Source organism: Protopterus annectens, chromosome 3.part1 (genome assembly GCF_019279795.1).
Source record: "Protopterus annectens isolate FY-2018-M chromosome 3.part1, PAN1.0, whole genome shotgun sequence".
In the NCBI taxonomy this organism is placed as follows: domain Eukaryota; kingdom Metazoa; phylum Chordata; order Ceratodontiformes; family Protopteridae; genus Protopterus; species Protopterus annectens.
Genome location: NC_056732.1, coordinates 767,382,544 through 767,406,622, shown reverse-complemented (window position 1 = coordinate 767,406,622; position 24,079 = coordinate 767,382,544). Strand labels below are relative to the sequence as shown.

The following is a 24,079-nucleotide window of genomic DNA, read 5'->3' as shown; positions in this document are numbered from 1 at the left end:
TTTCTGGGCATCACAATAAATACAAAGAAATCCAACCTGGCCCACACAGCTCTTAGATTTTATAGGGGCCAGGCTAGACACAAGGAGTTTACGAGCCTTCCTCACTGCGGACAGAGTTCTAAATCTGCAGCTCCAGGTGCGGGCCATTCTCCATTCAAGTTCTGTTCGCGGAGTTGGTCCTGAGGGCTCTAGGGTCCATGGCATCGGCTATAGCACTTCTTCCTCTTGCCAGGCTCAATATGCGCATTCTACAGTGGGCGCTCTTAGTACAGTGGTCATACCTTGCTCTCCCATGCATCATCCCATAGCGATCAGCAAGGCTTGCAAGCGGTCCCTCTTGTGGTGGCTCCACTCCCGGATCTCCACAAAGGCCGCCCATTTTGTGCTTCTCCCCTCTCGCCACGGTGACCACGGACGCCTCCCGCCTCGGGTGGGGGCACTCGGACCGTCCAAGGCACGTGGAGCGATTCAGAGACCTTACTGCATATCAATGTTCTAGAGATGAGAGCAGTGCTCTTAGCGTTGCTAGCACTTCAGGACTTTCTTCCCTTGGGAACAATTGCAATTCAATCGGACAACATGTCTGTTGTCTGGTACATCAACAAGCAAGGGGAACAAGGTCTTACCCTCTTTGTCGAGAGGCCATGAGAGTTTGGGAATGGGCAATCTCCACCAATCGCTTTCTAATAGCAACGCACATTCCCGGTCGGTCCAACATCCTAGCGGACAAGCTCAGTCGCACCATTCTGACCCCTTACGAGTGGTCTCTCAATTGTCAAGTAGCGGAACGCATATTCGCACGGTGGGGAACCCCTTCATGCGATCTTTTTGCTTCTCCCTCAAACACCAAGTGCGACAGTTTCTTCCCTCTAATACCTCCTCCGGAGGTACCCCAAGAGACGCTCTGGTGCATGCCTGGCCACCCGGTCTTCTGTATGCCTATCCACCCTTGCCTCTGATGCTCCAAGTTCTTCAGAAAGCCTCTCGGGTGGGTTGCAGAATGATTCTCATTGCTCCATTCTGGCCTCGACAGATCTGGTTCCCCTTCCTAAGGTCTCACTCGGTGAATCCTCCTTGGATTCTAGATCCCATCCCGGATCTGATATCCCATCCATCCTGCATTCCTCCTCGAATCTGGACAACCTGAAGCTGACCGCTTGGCTGCTCCAGTTCCACTCTTGATAAGGACTCGGTATTTCATCACCGGTTAAGGCAATTTGGTGGCAGCTCATAAACCATCCACTAGAAAGGTTTACGAAGCAAGTGGAAGCTTTCTCTTGTGGGCGGAGCGGCAAGGCCTGAATCCCTTCACGGTTCCTCTTCCTTTAGTGCTTGACTTTCTAACCACTCTCTTTAACGATGGTGCCAGCAGTTCCACAGTCAAAGTACAACTGGCGGCAATTTCTCACTATCACATTGGCCATGACTCTAATCCTCTTATGTCAGCCAAATTGTGTAAAATTTTTCTTAAAGGTACTTTTCTTCTCAGGCCCCTATAAAACAAGCAGTTCCTCCTTGGGAATTCTCTGGTCCTACAGGCCTTGACCGCCCCTCCTTTCGAGCCAGCGGTGGATCTCAAATTCTTGTCCTACAAGACAGCCTTTTGGTAGCCATTACATCAGCCAAGAGAGTTTCTGAACTTCAAGCATTATCAGCTAAACCTCCTTACTTGGTATTTCATCCGGACCGTGTCTCCCTCAGGACCAACCGTCCTTTCTTCCTAAAATCGCTTCTGAAGCAAACATCAATCAGTCCATTAACCTCCCTGTTTTCTTCCTAAATATGAAAACAAAGGTGAATATAAGCTACATTCACTAGATGTTCACAGGCAACTTAGATTTTATCTGAACAGGACAGCTGGTCATAGGCAATCCGACCAGCTGTTTATTTCCTTTGCAAAATTCAATTTGGGCAAGCCAATCTCTAAAGTTTCTCTGTCCCGCTGGATTTCACAGTGCATTTTATTGGCTTATCAAGCTTCAGGAAGGCCCGCGAGGGTGTTCATGCCCATTCAACCCGGTCAGTATCTACCTCGGCAGCCTTCAAGGCTAGGATTCCTCTAGATGATATTTGTGCAGCAGCCACGTGGGCTTCATCTCATACGTTTATTTCCCACTATAAGTTGGATCTTGCATCTAGGGGTAGAGCATCCTTTGGCTCCGGTGCTCGGAATATCCTTCCATGATGGCCCAAGATTCAGGTAGCTGGGGACTCTGTCCCACAGGTTGCAGACAAATGAATATCCTACTTCAGATTTAGAAGTTATGTACTCACCATAACGTTCCATCTGAGTAGGTGTATTCATTTGTCTGCAACCATCCCTCCTATCCCCCTGGCCTTTCAGTTTCCTGCATATTCTATGTTACCCTTTTTAGGGTGTTGTTGCTTTGGCAAACTCGATCTGAGGTCATGAGGGTAGAGCAGGGCATTATGGGTGAGGGGAGGAGCTGAGAGCTTGGATCCATAGCTGGAAAACCATGCCGGTTCGGATCCGATATCGGATCCATAACCCACAGGTTGCAGACAAATGAATACACCTACTCAGATGGAACGTTATGGTGAGTACATAACTTCTAATTTCAACAGTCTCAAAGGTGATATCAGAAAGTGTCCTTCTCCACATGTATAAATGCATGAATGTTTTAACTATAAATCCCAAAGGAGCAGCAATAAAGTCCCAAACAGCATACTGATCAATAATAATGTCATTACTGGATATAATATGTACTACAGCTAATGGATTTTGTTTTATATTTGTAAAACAAGTTCACTCTGTGACCTCTTCACAATAGTAGCATATCTAATAATAGGAACATCTGTTGCTGGTGTTTGTAATCCACTGTCTTGATCCTTGGACTAACTGTCAAACAGAAACTGAAGTAACTTTATTCATTTTAACCCCTGGCATCACTTCCTTTACCATAGGAACAACTGCTTCTTCAGAATTAATTTTATCCATTATTTGAATTCATGAAGCGACATTTTAAATTATTGATTTTTCAACATTGATCATATTTACAAGCAATTAATCTGGTAAACCATTAGATGCCATTAAAGTAATTTCTACAGCATTTTCAGCAACAGAAACAGCAGCCACTACACCCCTGCTGGGGTCTAGTTCACGTTGCCGTAAGCCGACAATATCGAATACGATATTGTCGGCACAACAATGTCAAAAGTCCAGAACATTGCGCAGGTAAACAAGAATCTATGTAAGGGGGAGATTTCCATTTACCTCAATGTAGTGTGGTCTTGGAGTTAGTATATTTAAGTAGGGGTGTGTGTGGGGGTGCAGAGGGGCTTGCCCCCCTGCCTACACTAGTTAGTTTTATTTTGTAGTGATTTTTTTTTTTACCTTATTCGAAATTTTACCACTTCGATCAATAAATTTCCACCTTTATTGATTCGATGTAGTAAAATTTGATAAAGTGATATAGATGCCCCTCCTGCTGCATTGTGCAACCACCCTCTGGCTCATTGCAACAACTCTTCCTACTACAAAAAGAGAAGGGAGAAGGGGGAAACTCCTCATTGTCCTGGGCATATCTCCTAATCGTTCAGATTTTTGCCTCATATTTTTAGGTTGTCCTCCTCAAAATTTGTGGTTTTCTGGAAAAATTGTTGAGAACTGAAGTCACTCAATGGACATTTGAGTTTTAATATTAATGTCCTGCAGAAAATGCATGCTAATGCCAAGCCTGCTATTCTAGCAACTTTCTACATTTATAAGACCAATAATTAAAATCTATCTCTGTTTTTGGGCCTTTGACCACCAATTATTTTTGGCTTTATCCGGATTTCTTGTGCTAAGAGTTTGAGAGGTATGGCTGTGGCCAAATTTCTCTAGTCTGTATGAATACAACCTCAGATATCCTCTGAAAATAGGCCTTTATACCTGCTAGGACTAACCAGTCAACAAAGTATAGATAAATAAAATCAGATTTTTGGGTTTGATAACTAGGAGTTCAGTGATCTGGATAGTGAGCATACCCATTAGAAGCCAAAATATTCTGGATCTTGTCCTCACTAATATCATCTATACCTGATCCCCTCCATAGTCTTTCCTTCTCCAGTTAAGTCAAACAGTAAACTAGTAACATTAACTCTTAAAATCATCATACCCCCCCTCTTACCAACATCTCCATATTTACAGACTTCTAAATGGTAAACCTTATACAGTTATATGATGAAATCTCCATATTTACATATGACATCACATCCATTGACCAAAAGACAGCAACCACCTTTACTAAGGAGTTTATACCCAATTAAATAGATACATATATCTAGTAGTTACAGCTAGAGTCAAACATAAATGGAAATGTAAAAGCAGCCTTCCCTGTGGCCATCTTATATAAGGAATCATTATAATAAGAGAAAAAATCCTTAAACTGTACAGTAAAGCTAGACCACATCAGATATCACCAAGAAACTGAAAAACACTATTTTGACCCAGCGAAATAAACCTGTATCTGAGATTAGAAGCAAACCATGAAATGAAATTAGCTTCTGAAGTGAAGGATAAAAACTAATCCTTCTTTAGCTATGTTAGAAAGCTAACAGTTAGCACTCAGAATAGCTCTGAATTTTTCCTTACTGGGAATGAGCACTCCAACTCAAAAGGCATAGCAACTGTACTAGAAACAAGTTCTCTGCAAACTATACCCATGAAACATCCTTTCTGACATCACTAATCTCAGAATCCCTTACACCCCCTTTTACTACTAAAGAAATGTTCTTACATGTGGAGATCAATGTGTGTGTATGTATCTTTAAGAAGCTATCCAAGGGCTTGCACAAATGTATAAATACTGAGCAAGCGTGAGTCTGACTGCCATTTTGTAGTAAGCTGTTGAGATGTAAGCATGTATGTATGTAAGGTCTGTCTATTAATCAGTTTGTTTACATTTTATGATGCTGTTTTCCATCCTGATGTGTTTCCGTGTATTAAAGCATCTAAGCAAAATACCCCACCTGATTGTCAGCTATGTTAGAGGGGGACGAGTAACATGGTGTCAGAAGTGGGATGTCTCAAGGGACTTGATGTTAGAAGAAAAATGGCCAAAACGATTTGTTGCCAGAAAGAGCTCCAGTTTTTTTCACATAAGTCCAAGAGGCACCCAGTTGGCATTGGAGGACTATACAGGAGTGGATCAACCCTACTGCATGCATAAGTCACATAACAGATCAGAAACAAATTTCAGGAATTGAACCTTGCTCAAAACTATTTCTTATTCGCAAAATATAAAACAAAGTATACAGAACACTCTTAATAATATTCAAATAAACCAATATGTTTGATATTGATAAAAAAATTTGAATTACTATAGGAAATGTTTGAAATAAGGTCTGAATTGCATAAAACAAATAAAATAAGAGGAAATGACTGGATTATTGTAAAACATGTATTTTTCATAGTAATTGAAGATATCCAAGTTATCAGAAGTGTATAAAGTGTTTGCATGTTTGTGCAGTATTACAGTAAAGATAATTCAACAAAATACAGCCATTACAGAGCGTATTTCACAAAGTACAGTATTTTGAAGAGTTTACCGTGCATTTGAATGTTATTGCAAGTTCATAGAACAGTTTGTTTGTACATAAATACAAGGACTATATTTTCAGTGTGCTTGTGCATACTTTGTGGGTGTAGCAGATGGATTTCAAAAACCTAGTGCACTTGTGTTTGATAATAATATTGCAAGAATTGGAGAGTATTTGAGCAAGCATACAGTATTTTTATACATGCTGCATTTTCTGATAAAGATGATCATAAAAAAAGCATTTATTCTGCTTAATTTAGCTGGGTTAGAGGCCATTGAAAGGAAGTGTTCATTTGTATATGCACCTGCTATCTATACAGGAGAGGGGAGAACCTTCATATTGGTGTATAAGCTGAGTCAAGGGAGGACCCTCAGAGCTTAAAACGTAAATTCAGAGAAATGTGTAACCCCAGACAAATGTTACAATGAAAAGGAACTTATTTTATACAAGGAATCAAAAACCTAGTGAAACTTTTACAGCATATATAATATGTAACTGAATTGAGAAACAAAGTTAAAATGTGCAGGTTTGGTGATTTAAGGGATGAGTTGATAAAGGACAGAATTGTGTGTGGTATTAAAGATGATGCTGTGAGAAGGCTTTTGCTTTTTGACAGTGATTTAACTTTAAATAAGGCCATTAACATTTGTCAGATATATGAGCTCACAGAAAAGTAAGCAAATATGCTTACAAATGAGAATAACTCTAGAAGGCATAGTGACAAAGCTCAGGTTGATAGTATACAACACGTGGGTAAAAGAAACAGGCCCAAACACATGGCAGCAACTGTACCCCCTACAGCATTCACTGGTAAACCCCAGAGTTTTCCAGTAAGTTCTAGACTTCGCACAGTCTCAGTGAAGCACAAGCATGAGTTAGCAAACTCAAAGCATGAGCCCCAACCTAGTTTTATTGCCAAGTGTTGTAACTGTGGTGTAAATCATGAATCTAAAAGGGAGAAATGGTTAGCTTTTGGTCAGCAGTGCCACAAATGCAGTAAGTGAAATCATTTGAAATGGTTTTGTAAATGAAAAGGCCCACATTCTTTTATTAAAATGGAACAGTTCAAAAAATAAATCGATCAATTAGAGCACTGTAACCTTACTCTTTATGTTGACGGTGTGTTAGTGCTTTATAACATAGCCAGTGCAATAGATTTATGGGCAAAGAATGACATATTTTGTACTGTTTGGATAAATGGCAAACCCATAGGGCTCAAAGTGCAATGTTATGTCAACAGAAACATTTGCTAGAGTGTGTCATGCTGAAAGGCTTGATTTAGCAAAGTGCGTAAAGCTTTTTGTTTATGGTGGTGAAGGTTTAGTAGTGCTTTCATATTACTCTGCTGGGGGAAGCTATGACTTGTTATTTTATATGGTCAAGCGGCACGTCCAGTCATTATTATGGCTCAGATAGTTTGAAAATGAGACTGCTTTCATTTCATAATGAAGTCCATCAAGTTAGCCTGAAAGACCACTGCTCTAGTTTCACCCAGTACATTTTTTCTACCTATGCTGATCTTTTCGATGACAAAGTAGGGAAGCTTTCAATTGTGTATTCCATGAAGTTAGATCCAGATGTCAGACCAGTTATCAGGCCAGCTCAAAAAGTTCCAATAGCCATGCAGGACAGAGTCAAAGCTGAGCTAGATAAAATGGTGCAACAAGGTGTGATTTGTCCAGTTGCAGAACCAACTGAATGGGTGTCTTCCATGGTGGTAGCTCATAAGAAAAGCTCAGGTGACATCAGAATATGTATTAATCCATGAGATTTGAACCAGGCACTAAAAAAGACCTCATCATCCAATGCGTACAGTCAAAGAAGTTGCAGCTCTGATGCAAAATGCCACTGTTTTTTCTGTCTTAGATGCAAAGAGTTCATATTGGCAAATTCAGCTTGACAAGAAATCCCCACTGCTCACTTTTTTCAGTAATCTATTTGGCAGGTACAGATTTTTGAGAATGCCATTTGGGATAATTTCTGTGAGTAAGTCTTTCAATGTGCAATGGAGCAACTTTTTTCTAGGTATCATTGTGCTATTATAGAAGGTGACATATTAGTAGGAGTTAATGGTGAAGTTGAGTATGACAGAAATGTCAGAAAAGTTCTGGAAATAGCATGTCAAGACAACCTTAAGCTCAATCCACAGAAATGCAAATTCAGGCTACAAGAAGTTACTTACATTAGTCATTTATTTACCAGTTCAGGCCTACAACCAGACCCTTTAAAGCAAACAGCCATTCTTGAGATACCAGCTTCAGACAATGTTCAAGCCCTGCAACATCTTATTGGCATGGTTAACTATCTAGGTAAGTTCATTCCAGACTTGCGCCAACTTTCAGAACCACTTAGAGAGCTGACACGTAAAGATGCATCCTAGTCTTGGTTAGAGCAACACCAAAGAGCATTTGATGTCCTTAAACAGGGAATTGGCAGTCCACAAACTCTCAGATACTATGATGCTCACAAACCAGTTACTCTTTCATATTGGCCTTGGTGCAGTCATTCTACAGGAGGGTCAACCTGTTGACAATGCATCGAGGACTCTTACCCAAACTGAAATGCAGTATGCTCAGATAGAGAAAGAGCTTCTGGCAATTGTGTTTGCATGTTCAAAATTCCATGATTATGTTTATGATAGACCTATCCAAGTCGAAATAGACCACCAACCTCTAGTCACTATCTTAAGAAAAACTGTGCATTCAGCTCCAGCCAGATTGCAATGCATGATGCCAAGACTGTAAAAGTATAATTTTACACTTGTCTACAAGAAAGGCAAATTTCCTCATCTTGTTGATACATTATCCAGATCACCCAGAAACACCACTTAACAGCATAAGAATGAGAACCTTGATTTTGAAGTCAAGGAGGTGAGAAATTTTTCTTCCACATGTCTTGATGAGCTAAAAGATCACACAGCCATGGATCCAGTTTTACAAAAGCTCAACCACTTATTAATCAAGGATGGCCATCAAAGAAATCTAGTTTGCCTCAAGAACTGCAACCTTATTTTCCATACAAAGATGAGATTTTGTCTGACAAAGGTATCATTATGAAAGGTTCATATTGTTCCAATGTCCTTGCAATAAGAGTACATTACTAGTTTGCATTGTGGTCACCCAGAAATGACTATCAAAAGAAGGCTGAGAGGACTAGTATTTTGGCCTTCTATGTCACAAGACATTGAGAGAGTACATTTATCTGATACTGTGTGTAATTTTACTAAGCCACATCAACAGAAGGAGCCACTTTAGCTAAACCAGATTCTTGAAATACCTTGGTTGACAATAGCTACTAACATTTTTGAATGGACTGGTCAACATTACTTGGTATTAGTAGACTCTTACTCCAACTGGTTCAAGATTGACCTGCTTCCTAACTTAGCATCTAGTACTGTCATTACTAAGATGGAGCTTTATTTTGGAGTCCATGGTAGTCTGCACAAAGTTATTTCTGACAATGGCATGCAGTTTACAAGCCAACAGTGCAAAATATTTGCAGAAGAACGGGACTTTACTCTTGTCACGAGTAGCTGTGAGTATCCACAATCAAATGGTTTGGCAGAACATGCAGTTTAAAGTGCAAAATAGTAACTAGAGAAGTCAAAATGAGACGTGATGTTTTCCTGAATCTCTTGAATCTCAGAAACATTCCTCGTGATAAACATCTTGGTTCACCTGCTCAGAGACTTCTGTTGAGACAAACTAGACCTGCATTACCAATCAGTAGTCAGTTGTTGGTTCCATGTGTCAAGAACAGGTCAGTGAAAACAAATCTGTTGAAGAAGCATTTAACCCAGAAGTCCTATGAAAAGACCAGCAAACTGCTCAATCCATTGTGAGAAGGAGAAGTGGTAAGGATGCAAACGTCTGGAGGTTATGATCAGATTGGTGTCGTGAAGAATATTTTCCAAGAGCCGATATCGTACATTGTGGAACCACAAGAAGCAGAGTTTAGGTGGAATCAGAAACATTTGAGACCAGTGTCTGAGCCTATACCACAGCACATAGCCTGTGTGAAAGACTCTATCTCTGAGTGAGTTGTCCGGTGTTCCAATTCCAGATGAAGTTCCAGAGAATATTCCCATTCCTGTGATGAATCCAGAAGTTCTTGATACAAGTTGTTCACAGAAGACTGTCCCTGTTGCTAAATTCAGTCCAGATTGTTATGTTACGAGATCAGGTTGTATGTCCAGACTATGTAACAGATACATGGCAAAATGGACATATGAACATTGTGTTTTGTTTCTAATGTCTATAATAATGCATGTCCAACTCTAATGTTTTTACCAAGGGCAATCTTTTTAAGAGGGAGGATGTAGATCAATGTGTGTGTGTGTGTGTGTGTGTGTGTGTGTGTGTGTGTGTGTGTGTGTGTGTGTGTGTGTGTGTGTGTGTGTGTGTGTGTGTGTGTGTGTCTGTGTGTTATGTAAGCATGTATGTATGTAAGGTCTGTCTGTTCATTTATATTTTTTGATGCTGCCATCCATCCTGATGTGTTTCCATGTATTAAAACATCTAAATGAAATACCCCACCTGCTTGTCATCTATGTTAGAGATGGATGAGCAGCAAGGTATTTAAGATATCATGATGACAAACCTTTTACAACTATATGAAGAAATCCTTCTAATTATCACAACTAATTGCCCAAGGTATTTCTTACAGATAAAACGTGATTATTGTTCTTCTTTATTCAGCACTAAACAGACTTATTATAGAGTGCAGTGCTTCAACTGGTATGTATTTCACACGACATATCAACAAACATGAAAAGCCCAAGAGATTCCTAAAACAGATGATCTCTGGTATTAAGAACCTTAATAAATGAGAGATGGGAAGCCATGTTTCCTGTACTCTGTGTCTTATAGATTTTAGTGGAGAGTTCTATGACTTTCTTACTGTATCATTAGAGAGTCTGTGGTCCTTGACTTTTTATATCTCAATAAATCAAACATCTCCGCTGACACTAGATGTAGAGATCTAAACCTTCATTAGCAGATAAACAGAATGCAACAGAGTGAGAGAGAGAGAGAGAGAGACTCATCATCCAATTCCTCCTTTTTTTCTGGAATAAACTTCCTTTGCAGGTTAATTAATGCGAGTCAATAGCTTTCTTCAACCATAACCTAGATGACTGGGTGGGAGCTCTCAAGTTTACACAGACTAAGTGGAGTCTTTTTTCCCTGAGAAAGTAGATGAAGCCTGAGGGTGTTATTGGAAAGGCATACACAATCATTGAACTAAATGGCCTTGAAACTCCAGTGAACCTATAGTGTAACAACTTATTATACCACATTGTCCAAATATTCCCTGATATCTGCAACGCTCTCTAACAAGTAAACATTATAACATTTCTTTTTCCATTCGATACAAGTTTGCCAGGTATGTTTTACTTCCATCTTTCTTCTACATAAGAAGAAATTTTGGTGCAAAGTTCATTCCTTGTTATTCTCTTTTAATTCACCTGCTTCTACACATATCATATCAATTATCCATAAACCTCTTCTTTGGCATCTTTCCAGCACTAACGTATGTATCCTCTAACACCGATCCATAACTAGCTCCCACCCGCACTCCCAAAATTCCACCAATTTTTCCTTTCCTATACTTTTCAACCCTTTCATCACATCATCCTTTTCTCTATCTAGCAGTTAGGATTAAGGTAACAAGCTTTGCCCTCTAGTACAGGGTTTGATTCTCTCAGTCTCCATTTGCCTGCTCTGTGAATCAGCAAATTACTTAAGTAGACATCAGTCTAGGTAAATTGGTCTGGGCTTTTCAACGGTCTTCTAAACAGCATGGCTAGTAGTTACATATGACACTGTCCAATCATTGTACAGAGTGTCCTGTCTTTTAGCTATCCTTGACCATTTCTTTAGTGATGCTCGCTTCACTGATCCCATTATAGTAATGTACTTCTAAGTACTGCCTTGATAAACAAACTGAAAATAAAAATAAAACAAATGCTGCTTGCATGCACAGCATTTTTCTGTATGTGATCTAAACGTTTCATACATCCAGTGACAGCTGTCCAAGAGCAGATACAACGGATGTTGCATGGGAAAGTCACTCTCCTCTGTGAGTGATGTAAGGTTATCACAGCTCCACCTCCCAGAATGATAACACCACCCATAGTTCTCCTGCCTCCATTGGAGAGAGTGGTACAGTTTGTGTGCCTTGGATACCCACTGAGAGATGGGAGTGGATACAGCCTCTTCATTACACCCCTTCTGCAACCAACTCAAGCAGTTGCCCAATCCTGATGATTGAACTTGGGCTGCCTGGGTCATAGTCAGGGCTCTATCCCTCTTTCTGTCAGTGACTTATCCTTAAACTACCTGGTAGACAGCAAGTATTATGCTGACAAATGGTGCTGTCAAACCCTTTCACGTTTTGCTAGTATTCTTTTTTCCCTATACTTATAAGATAAACAGTACAGCTACTGAAAAGATTCGTTGTAACACTCCCTTCTTTATTCATTATTTGAACTAGTGTCCATGAATAGGTGAAGGAGTAAACAGGCATATAGCCTATTCTTACTACATGTTTCTGTACTAGGTTTATGATTCAGTATTGACAGGGATCTGGAACCCATTAGAATAGGGACCCCTCACTTGTAAGAAAAAAACATTTAGTCCTACATCCAGTGAGGAGACTATTATTACTCCTTTGTAGGAAATCATTTGAATGGAAGGCCATTCATAGGACTCCAAAATGTATAGATAATTAGTTGGATGTTTCAGACAGCTCCTGCATTCTACTGGAGGTGAGACTATACCGAAGACGTTTCATAGCTCCACACTTTTTATTACCCACAACTAGCTGCTAACTGATCATTCGACTAACAATACAAGAGTGTGAAGCTTGTGACCTGTACTTGACATAGCAAGTAAGACTCTTTTCAATATGGTGGAACATGAGAGTGTATCTAAAGTGAAACAGATCTTTGCATCAAGATCTCATACATTGGAGAGGAGAAGTGTAACTTGTCACTTGAAATTAATCAAATGGGAACAAATGGTATAGTGATTACTTATTACAGAACTTAAAGGGATTTTTCAGCAGTCCCAAATAGTGATTTTCCTTTACATCAGTATTAGAGTAGGAAGGTGGGTTTTAAACATCGAGCATGAAGACTTATACTAGTGAAAATGTCTATTCAGATTTGGTTTGCTAGGCATTATTGGCCCTTACATGTTGTGCCTTCTGCTAGTAATTGCATCTTGTCATTGTAGCTTGTTTAATCAATGGAGCTTGGCCAATAATATACATTCCTTAAAGCTGCATCTTGATTGCATTTGCCTTGTATTTTATATTTTTGCAATTTTCTTGTGTTTACTTTTATCAGATCTATGCTACTTTATTGGAATTTATTATTTTTCTGCCTGTTTACTCCAAACTGACCCTCCTGGATTAGTGCTCTGCCCTGTTATCAAATCTAAATCAGTCACTCAGTCATACGGAGGCTACTTAAAGGGGACAGAGAGAGGATTCCCATCTCCATGAGATGCAGTGACCTCAGGGCTGATTATATTAAATAAAGGGATACAGACAGCAAATCTCCTTGCACAGGAGGACTTTTGCAAACAGACAGAAAAAGACATTTTAGGTTTTGTTTTGGACATATGTATTTCCATTTGAAAAGGAAATTGAGTTAAGAAAATTTCAATTAGATCAATATGTGGACCTCTCTGTTGTGTGATGCAGGTATTAATTTCCATGTGCAGTAAAGATTCAATAAATGTCTCATTATTATTTGTCTAGATTTCAGTCATTTGAAGTTGTACAGTGCTTCCTAAATAGTGGCCGTTTTAGCACTGTATACATTTGTATTTTAATACTTTGCAAGAAGGACCCTGTATTAAGTGTTTTCCTTTCCGAATGTGAGAATAGTCATTACATGAACACACACAGTATTATTGTACACTAATATGTGAATGTTAATTGTAGAAATCCGCTATATATTTCTTGGTTTCAAAACACTATTATTACTTCAGCACGTTATTGGACTCTGTTGATAAAACTTGCAGTTAAATCTTCCTTTTTTACTTTATATCCCTTTATTTCCCTCATTGTCACTACATCAGTGTTTTAATTATGTAATTAAATCAGGAAAAACAATCTGTCCATTTTTTTTTACTTTACAATGTGTTTTCTTGAGATACAAGATATTAAAGGGTCTGTTGACTCCAAAATGGTTGATTTTTATTTCTGAGTATACATATTATTTCCACAATATTCTAACCCTTGTAGGAAAGCTGACAATGCGTTCTGTATCATGTGCCTTTAGTCTAAAACAGATTACACTTAGTAGTTTTTAATTCAGTAATACTCCCATTTAACTTCAAGGAAATTTAAATCATCTTAGAAGATATTATCTGTTATATTAAACAGTGCCATATGAGTACACTGAAGGTCAACCATATTAGATTTACATAAACTGGGACTGGGGCAGAGATCACAAAATGCCCTTTTTTGATTTTCCCATAATAATTTGACTTACAGTTTTTACAGATATTGAGTGCTACTGCAAGACTTAGTGAGTCCTATATACGTAAATGAATGTTCTTTGCATTTTGTTTCATTTGATAAAGGTAATGTATCTGCTGAACCCCATATATGCACTCATGTTCTGGATCATTTGAGTTTTATGCATTAAGCTGATAGACTTCAGCATTATTGCATATTCTTATCTAGAAAATATAGTATAGGGCAGAATAACTGATTGAATCAGTAATTTCCCGCATCTGGCAACTTTACAGAAGTGTTTTTAATTGCTGTAGAGAGCAAAGGTCTACCCTCAAAGTTTGTATGACCCCAAAAGTGCAGTATTTAAATATTTTTAAATAGCTGTGTTGTGGGAGGCTGGGGAGCATACTCAACTGCAAAAACAGCTTGCATGTAGGTCTAGTTAGCAGATTTGGTGACATGACAATCTGAACAGTTTGCTTTTATGAGCTGTGATCAAGCAGTTTGGGATTCAGTTAATTGCAGTTTGCCCTAGTAAATAAACTAGTATACTTTTATAATGCTCAAGGATGGATTTTTCATTGGTCTTCAAAGAAGCTGCTGCCAACATACACTGTCAGGAAAAAAAAAAAAAAAACTCTTCCTTAGAAAGACATTTGATGCAGGGGAACTATAACCCTGCATCCCCCAGCAAGGGGTTAATAGGGTGTGCCATGCTGAGCACATTAGCATAAGGTTTACAGCAAGCACTTTGCAATAGTGTTCAGCATGGGAATACTGCAAAATATATTGTTCTGTGATGTTGGTGATTAGATTCAAACCTCAGCCAAAACATGATAATGGCCTTGGAGCAGAGGAGAGAGAGAGAGAGAACTGAAGGAATGAAGACTGGCTCATCTTTCAGAATGGAGGGTGGGGAGAGTTTCATGTGTCTCATGCAAAAGTATCTTCTGTCAGAGAAGGAAGGAGCTCTGCAGAAAAAGCTATAGTAATCAGCAGTACTGGCAGTAGCAGTACTCACTCACAAAATACGCCTACTTACCAAATCAAGGTATACCACCCTGTAGTATGGTAGTATACTTTTCATAACACCCCCTGAGTTTAACCTCTTATTGAGAAATATAGGTCATAAGATGCTTGTAACTGTGGTTGAATCACATCAACTTGACACAATATACAGTGACAAGGCTATGTAAAATAGAAATGATGATAACCAAAAGTCAACAAGGGTGTGGTAAAGTAAATATGAGATCTTTTGTGCTTTATGTATGCTTATATATATTTCTGTCTGATTTCTTCAATAATTATGATTTTTGAAATTGTTATACATCCTTGAAACCAAATGAAATTTTTAACGAGTTTTCAGCGATTTAATTTCTGCAGTCTGAACATGAGATAAGCTATCAGTTTTCAATGAAACCAATGCATCAGCAGCAGGAATGATTTCTGGTTATAGGTACAGACCTTAAAAATGTTTATGTTTATTTTCAGTGATTAACTGTGGTCACCCTGGTGTTCCTCCTAATGCTGTACTTTCTGGGGAAAAATTTACATTTGGATCCACTATTCGTTACTCATGCACTGGCAGAAGAAATCTGATAGGCCAATCAGTGCGTACTTGCCAGCTCAATGGACATTGGAGTGGGTCTCTCCCTCATTGCTCAGGTATCACATTCTTTACTAATTTTTTACTCTAGAAATGCATTTTAAGCTGCTATTATGTACTTTTTTTCTTGAATTATACCACTGAGAGAATTAATATCCAATCAGGAAAACAGAAGAACCTATTTCACAAAAAGGTAATTCATTTCTTAAACTGCTGTCCCATCCATTACCCGACTTTTAGACTCTGGTTTCTACAGATTGCAAAGAATTGCTGCTTTTGCTGCAGTCTGAAAGTGAGCCATCACTTTGTCTCAAAACCAAAAATGGTTTGTTTGTCTGTCTGTCTGTTTAAGTATTTAATTTATGTATATTGTTCTATGTCTGTACAATCAAACATAAAACCCAGACATCTCTTTGATACTACTTTATTTGTGCCACTGTCAACAGTTACACATAAAGGGGTGTCATTACTTTTTTCTTAAAGCTACAAGTGTTTTTAGTAGTTTAATAACTGTATGTTGTTCCATTTTTGTATCAGCTCCCATAAAACGCAGACATCTCTTGGATACTACTTTATTTGTGCCACCGTTCACAGTTATGCACAAAGGGATATTGTTACTTTTTTTCTCAAAGCTACAGATGTTTATTTAGCAGTTTAATAAAAACTATATGTTGTTCCATTTCTGTATCAGCCCAGATAAAACCCCCAAAGCTCTTAGATTCTGCTCTTCTAGTCTTTGTTTGCTACACGGTGACACTAGCTAAAGTGGCTGTGAAGAAGTAAAAGATAATACTTTGTTTCCTAAAGGGGAAAGAAATATAGCCTATCCAACTCTGACAGCTATATATTTGCAAAGATATCAGCCAGCAAATAAATCCATCCAAGTCCATTTAACTTCTCCATTCTTCATTAGGTGTGCGCCACAGACAGTAGTTAATTGTGAGTTTCGGACTTTTCCCCATAGTTTTTGGTTCTCCTTCAATATCTCCTACATTTGTATTTCTTCTCTTATTTTCTCAGCATGCCTGTTGAGAGTGTATTGTAAGTGTTATGACATTCTTTGTTAGAAATACCTTTGCATATATTTCTTTACACTCTAAATATATATACTGTAGCCACGCCAGGTTCTGTTTTTCCCAACCATTATCGTCTTAAAATATCTACCATTCTGCACCTTAACTGATTCGTTTTTTTCTGTTTCTTTTCTGTTACTTTATTCTTTCTTCTCTAGAGTGAATTGTTGCTGAACAATTTCATTATGTCATCACCTTGAGTATAATGAAGTACAGCAAACAAAGTTATAAATGATTTACAAAATGTTTTATGATTATATTCAGTGCATCGTGCAAAATGTATAAAATACCACTTAAAAGTATGAAGCCTTTACCACAGTGGCTCTTAAATCTGCAAAACGTTGCATATCTACAATCAAACAAGGAAGCCTGACTCCATCAGATAGCAAAACACTTTTCATTCATATTACAAATTAACGGCATCCCATAATTGGAAGCTAGCTTCTGTTCTGAAATATTTGGATTACAAAAAGCAGATAGTATTACTTACCCTGTGGGTATCTGTAATGAATATGGATAAAAACAAGAAAAACAATAAAGCAAAGTCCCTAAGTAGTTGGATAGAAATTTTAGACAGAAAAAATCATTTAAATGGAGAAATGTGAGTACAAAATGATCTGTAAACATTTCCTTTTTAAAGCATGGTTGATGTATAGGTTATATATTTCAGAATGTAGTCTAACGTCCTGTCATGCTATGTTAAATAGGAATAATAGCAGTGAAGCACACGTCCAGAGCCAGTGGGGTATGCTTTTTTAGCTTGACTGCTTTATTAGTGATCCATATGTCATTGTTCATTCTTGAACCTTTATAGTAAAGGTTTTACACTTTTTATACGTCCTACGATAACTTTAAAAAGAGGTTTGTAGATGTTTGAGCATGCATCTTGGCTTGGTCTTCCTGACTGAGATCTTCTATTTATTATTGATTTTTGTTTCCAATATTTAAATTTCAGCCTAGACTTACTGATACTCTGCTTAAAGTTGTAATGACTGGACAAAAAGGTCATATGTGTTTAGAAAGCACAGTGACCCATCTCTGTGAATATATTTTCTTGAATGGACCCAAAAGCCACAAGTGTTCAACTATCGTAATACGTTTTTCAGAAGTACTAGATTGTGCTGACATATTTCATCTTTACCTTAGTGAATATTTAATAGAGGTGAAGCAATTTCATTAGGAGGTGCATGCATGCACTGTATTCCCAACCTTATGTTAATTGCATTCTTGTAACTTCTCACCCTTATTATGTATTGTAAAATTATTATATTATGGTTATACTAAGCCCTGAGTATAGTTTCTGGAAAATCAAGGATTGGTGTTTTCTGTTTTTCATTGCAGCTACGTTTTATTTTCTGTAGATAGGTATAGTTTCACATTTTTCCAATCTGCAACAATTTTATTGAATTATGTATGTAAAATGAACAAAATCTGCCCCCATACTGAACAGGATATGACTCTATGGTCTTGAGTCCACAAGAGTTGCTCTCAGACTAAGTGACCACTTACAGTGAGAGCAGGTGTTTTTGAATCTGTTCCTCATAGTAAGCCTGTTTATATATAAAAGCCTAACACCGATGTAAGTCACTTACACTGAAAGCAGGTTTTTTGGAATCATGGAGGACTTCATAGGTTCACAGGTGTTTACTAGACTAATGACCACAAGACTGTTTTTAAACCTAGCCATGCATCCCAAATCTCTGACAAGTTCTGATACCCTTGATAAGGGTAAGCAGGGGCTTGGGAGATAAAATATTTACAAGCCATGGCCTGGGAGATGAACCACTTACAGCCTGCCTGTATCCATGAGAGACACAGGTGCCAAACCAGAAATTAATTTCCTGTTCTCCATCTAATTGTCCAAGTTCCACTTGAACTGGATTAGGGAGGAGCTCTGCTTCACATGGATGGGGAGCCTATTCCATAGAATGGGTAGTCTCTGGGATACATACCTGTCTCTCCAGCAGGTACTATTTATATCACAGGCAAGGTTTAAGCCTTTAGAATAGGTAATTCTGGTGCTGTTTGTTCTGCAGATTTGCAGGAGGTCCATTAAAATGGGTCTGACAATGCCCTATATGCAAATCATAGATCTCCCCTCAAATGCCTGTAGGAGACATAATACAGGGATACATCCTTGAGGCAGTCTGCATAGGACATTTTACTTATGGCCTGAATTCCTTTACTGAGGGACCTCTGTGGACTTTGCATTTGCTAGATATGCCTGGTTAGGTACATACCAAAGATGGCATTGTACTGAATGATAGGTCTGATTAATGCCAAGTACACTGGAATAATGAATTCCTTGGAGTTAGATACCATACCTTTGTTTATAAGTTGTGCAGCATAGAATAATTTCCTCACTACTGCAGACACATGATGGTCAAAGGCTAGATTACTGTCTATGTGTGTCCCTAAGTCCCTGACTACTGGGTCAGTTGTAAGGGCTATGTTGTCAATATGATAGTCACCAATGGTGGATAACTGCCCAAAGGATACTATTATGCATTTCTTGCCATTCAGTTTTAGTCCATGACTCTGACACCAGTTGTTTGTCTATGTCAGCTCTTCCTGGAGAACATTTGTGTTAGTGTGGGATTCAACAACAGCTCCTAATTTGCAATCATCTGCAAATGTAGTCAGTCAGATACCATTGACATTGGCCTTGACTTCAGAGAAGTAAATGCAAAAAAGGGGAGGTCCAAGGAACTGTCCCTGAGGGACTCCACTTGTGACTGGCCTCTTTGTAGAGTTGGACTCCCATTTTAATTTTCTGGGTCCTGTCTGTGAGGCAGTTGGCTATCCACTGGGTAACATGGGTTTGTATCTAAACTCTTGAGTTTGTCAACAGTGGCCTAGTGGGGTATTGTGTCAAATGCCTTGGCCAGGTCAAGGTAGGCAGTGTGAACCATTTTGCCCTCATCCATTGCTTTGGTGACCTTCCCAAAGAGGTCCACAAGGTTGAGTAGGCATGACCTGCCCTCGACGGAACCAAACTGGGTTTGATCCTGTATCTGGAGGTTTACTATATCACTATTGATCATTTCCATAATAATTATTTCTATGGCTTTACATATAAGACTAGTGAGACTTATGGATCTGTAGTTTCTAGGGTCTGTGGTTGGCCCACCTTTGTGCAGAGGGATAACTGTTGCTGCTCTCCATTCATGAGGCATGAAGCCTGTTTGGAGGCTACAGATAAACAGCAATTCCAGAGGGCCTGAGAGGTCATGTTTCATGCTATTTAGAAGCCATCCTGGAATATTGTCTGGGCCCATTGATGCATTCTTCTTGGCCTTCGAGAGAGCATTAAGGGCTACTAACACCGACAGCTACTTTTTTGGAATCTGGCCCCATGAGTGTAATACAGATATCCTCTATCTTCCTTTTTTAAGAGATACTGTACATAATTTTCTTGAGTTTTTCAAATGAAAATAGCACTCTTCCATAAACTACACATGTTGTCAGAGCTGTACAAGGGGCCTGTAAATGAAGCAAGATTTTGAGACAACACAAGAGCAGGATTAAACTTCAATCAATACCACAGTAATACAAAATAAAATTAAACTGCCTAAGTCTGTACTGTACCACAACAGCAGCAAAATCTGCCATGAGTCTACTGCATCGCCCCAGCAGTAATACATTGTTCAAGTGTCCCTAATGACTGTAGGGCAACAGAAAGCTTCACCATGGCTTTTATTGATGCAACAGTGGAAATGGTCTACATAAGATCATGTAACAATATGCCATCAGCAGTTATGTTAGCCAGGTATCCAGTCAGTACGTGTAAACAAAGTTGCCACCATGCCATGGAATGTAGCGTCAACAGCAAATGCATGGAAATGCAGTCAAAACACCAAGACAAGTAATAATTGGGGTTGGTTGGCATAATGATTAGAGTCTTTACCTCAGAGATGCAAGGTGCACAGTTTGATTATGACCTCTGCTTATCCGATAGGCTTGTAATCATGTGTAGACTGGCAGCCTCGTACTAACCTGTGAAGTTATCTGGTAGTTGGCACAGTGGTTAAGTGTTTAACCTTCACCTTCTGTGCTACAGGACTTGATTCCTTCAGTCTTTATTTGTCTTGAGCAAGTTACTTAACCAGATGTTGCTCCTGGATTGCCCCTGAGGGCCTATCTAGTTAACAAATAGGATTATTATTATTATTATTAAGTTATTAAGTATTTATAGATACATTGTAAGCCTGTTACAGATTCAAGCTTTGGTAAAATAAGCATCCCTTCTCCAAAACAGGCAACAAGAATGGTTTATTCAGTTACACTTAGTAGCAGATGACTTATTACTCAGCTGGAATGTCTGCTGAGGTGCAAGGAGAGAAAATATACACACATGCACAAGTACGAGGAGCCACTAAACACATCAGTCTCTCCCTCCTCTCTGTATTCTGTACCCTTCTCCGTAGTATCACTCAATCATACCTTCCATGACTTTCCATCCTCACAGCATCCACCTCCATTTAATGTACATTATTTGCTGTTCTACCTCTCCTCTACCATCTACCTTTTCATCCTTTGTGTCATTATAGCCCGTATTAAGCAACAGTAACTCAATAAACAGAGTTATGTGCATCTTGATATTAGATAGATTCCTACTTTGTTATACAGACTTATGCTTGATGGATATTGTATTAGATTGACTCCTCCTCTGTTGGACAATGTTGTTATAATATTTTTCATGTTTAATATTGTGTTTGTACTCTTCCTTTGCACTATAAACTACTTCTTTGTTTGCTATTACTTTGTACTCTGTTTTCCCAGGCTGAGCCTGAAAACTGTCCACCAGGATTAGTGCTGTAGCTTGGTTAACAAATGGTAAATAAAATATCTTGCAGATGTAACCAAGAAAAACTTATGCATATCTGAAATACTCAAAATCAGGATTCAAATAACCAAGCAGCTGTCTTCTGTAGAGAAAGAATGAGGCCACAGGTGATGTACAACAGTAGCTACAAGCACTAAAGGAAGTGTTGTCCTCCAAAGTCAGTAGCTACAGAGCATGGTGGTAAAAATACAAGTTTTGTTACTTCTCTACATTCAGCATAGTCATGTGAAGAAAGATTTCATGAACTAGTGCTCTGCTGCATTCTTCTCATCATTTGTGACATGTGCAGAAAGGAAATGTCTGTGACAAACAATCAATTATGGTTTCCTTGCATCAGGAATTCCTTCTCTACACAGATTGTATCAAGCCCACAGAATTCCTGAGAAACCTACCACTACTCAGTGAGAACTGCACTATACACACATGTATACGGTGCTGTGGCCCTAATGCCAAAGACATATCACAAACTCTCCATGTATGATTTATTCTATTAAATAATACAATGCATTGTATGCTACTCAGACACCAACTAGACCTCCTACTAATGTATGCATCCCATCTGTTGTATCTGCATAACAAAATTAACACGGAAAGTGAGGCGAATGTTAAGATTATGACTACCACTCAGCAGCCAGGAAATACAGTATCAACCGCTGCCCTTTCACCTCCCATGCTTGAGATAAGCAGGACCCTAATTTATGCTTGTGTTAAAGAAACTGGCAGGTAAATCTGCAACTAAAGTTAACCAAATATAAATAAATAAATAATTAAGCAAGCATATCAATAAATAACACTGGAATATCTATTCCTGTATTCCCCTTTTGAATTAAGCCACTTGATCAGTTAAGAAATAAATACTAAAAGATGGTAATTGTTTGTATACATTGAACAATTATGCAGTTTCCTGGGTTTTTTTTGTTTGTTTTGTTTCACAGGCTATAATAACTGTCATCAAAATTATATGTTGATGAATACATACATATGCAAGGGACTTCACATAGATTCATACGGTACCAATGTTTTGTGGTACCGTGTTTCTTCAAAGAAGTGAATGTCATGTTATAAGACCCCACACTTACATAAGGGGGATAGAAGATCCTCTCCCCCATATGTTAAGACAGCTTTAGACAAAGAAAGAGTGAATGCAATGAGAAATGTGACATTTGCAAATTTTGTTGTCAAACCCAATATCAGCCCTTTCACCCCAAGCACTACCCACACAACCAGAAAGGCGGTACTCATAATGTTAACAGTTGCCGGAGAAGATACACCTGCAATTTTTGTCCATGCATAATTACACTAATACCTCTGACTGTTGTCTGATTTCATTATTCATCATTAAGTACCTTTAAACTGCTACAGAGCAAAAACACCATTTGATTTTTTTCACAGGCTACAAACAATGCTAGTTCCATTTTGCAGACATAACTCAGAGGCATATGAAGATTCTAAACTAGTGACCTTATGCTGGTATTGCCCTATCTTAACATCACTTGTGCATGATCTGCTGGCATTCTCTGTTAAATGACACTAGCCTTAGGCATACATGTAAAAGAAGCTGGCCAAGCTTATAATGACAGTTTGCATATCACTGTGGTTTGAAGAATATGGTGTTTCTGGGACAGGCATGATGAAGTGTGAACAACAGTTATTTCATGGATTGCATGCAGTCAATTAATCACCTACCATTGTCCAGCACCAGAGACCTGCAAGAGACTGGCATGCAGAACACAGTTTAGGTACAATATTACAGGTTAAATACTTTGCTTATCCTGGATAAACACTGCAGTTTACAGAACTACAGAGAATATGTACCACTCGGGAGCTTCACAAATACAGCAAGCTGCTGGAGCTGTGGCATGACTTAGGCAGCAGAATAACCACATGACAGCTTATGCCATTCATAACTGCGGCTTGTACACAATACCTTTTTCTGGTCTCAGAATTCTACTTCCTGGTACAGAATTATGTCTTCCATGCATCAGGAATTCCCTCTCTACACATTGTGTATCAGCTCCACAAAATTCCTGAGAAACCTACCACCACTCAGTAAGTGCTGCACTATACAGACATGTATACCACATTGTGTCCCTAATGCCAATGATATATCATATGTTGTCCATGTATGACTTCTTTATTTACAATTCTTTTTTGGGATAATGCAACTGGGCCATGCAAGACCCCCTTTCAGTGGAGGCCTAGGGAGAAAAGCTCCACATTTACATATTACATAATTAAAAACAATGCATTCCTTTATATCAGGAAGTACTAGCTACAAACACAGCAATATATCTTAAAATAAGTAACATAGTCGAATACACTTTAGAAATTATACAACAAAATAATGCAGAAAAAAATTTTGCAAGATCTTAGCTGGATAGTAGCATTAAATATAAAATATCTTGCAAAGTATGACTTCACAATAATAGTATATATATATATATATATATATATATATATATATATATATAAAATATATATATATATTTAATATATATATATTATATATATTTATATATATATATATATATACTATAATAT

At 38.4% G+C, this 24,079-nt stretch overlaps 1 protein-coding gene across 1 annotated transcript in view; it reads left to right on the top strand.

Moving 5' to 3' along the window:
• LOC122797720 (CUB and sushi domain-containing protein 3) overlaps positions 1 to 24,079 on the top strand; it is a 5,249,173-nt gene that overhangs the window by 4,950,210 nt on the left and 274,884 nt on the right. Inside the window, exon 55 of the mRNA XM_044066251.1 lies at positions 15,505 to 15,678. Coding sequence (XP_043922186.1) covers positions 15,505 to 15,678 — 174 coding nt within the window. The remainder of the gene's footprint in view (positions 1 to 15,504; positions 15,679 to 24,079) is intronic.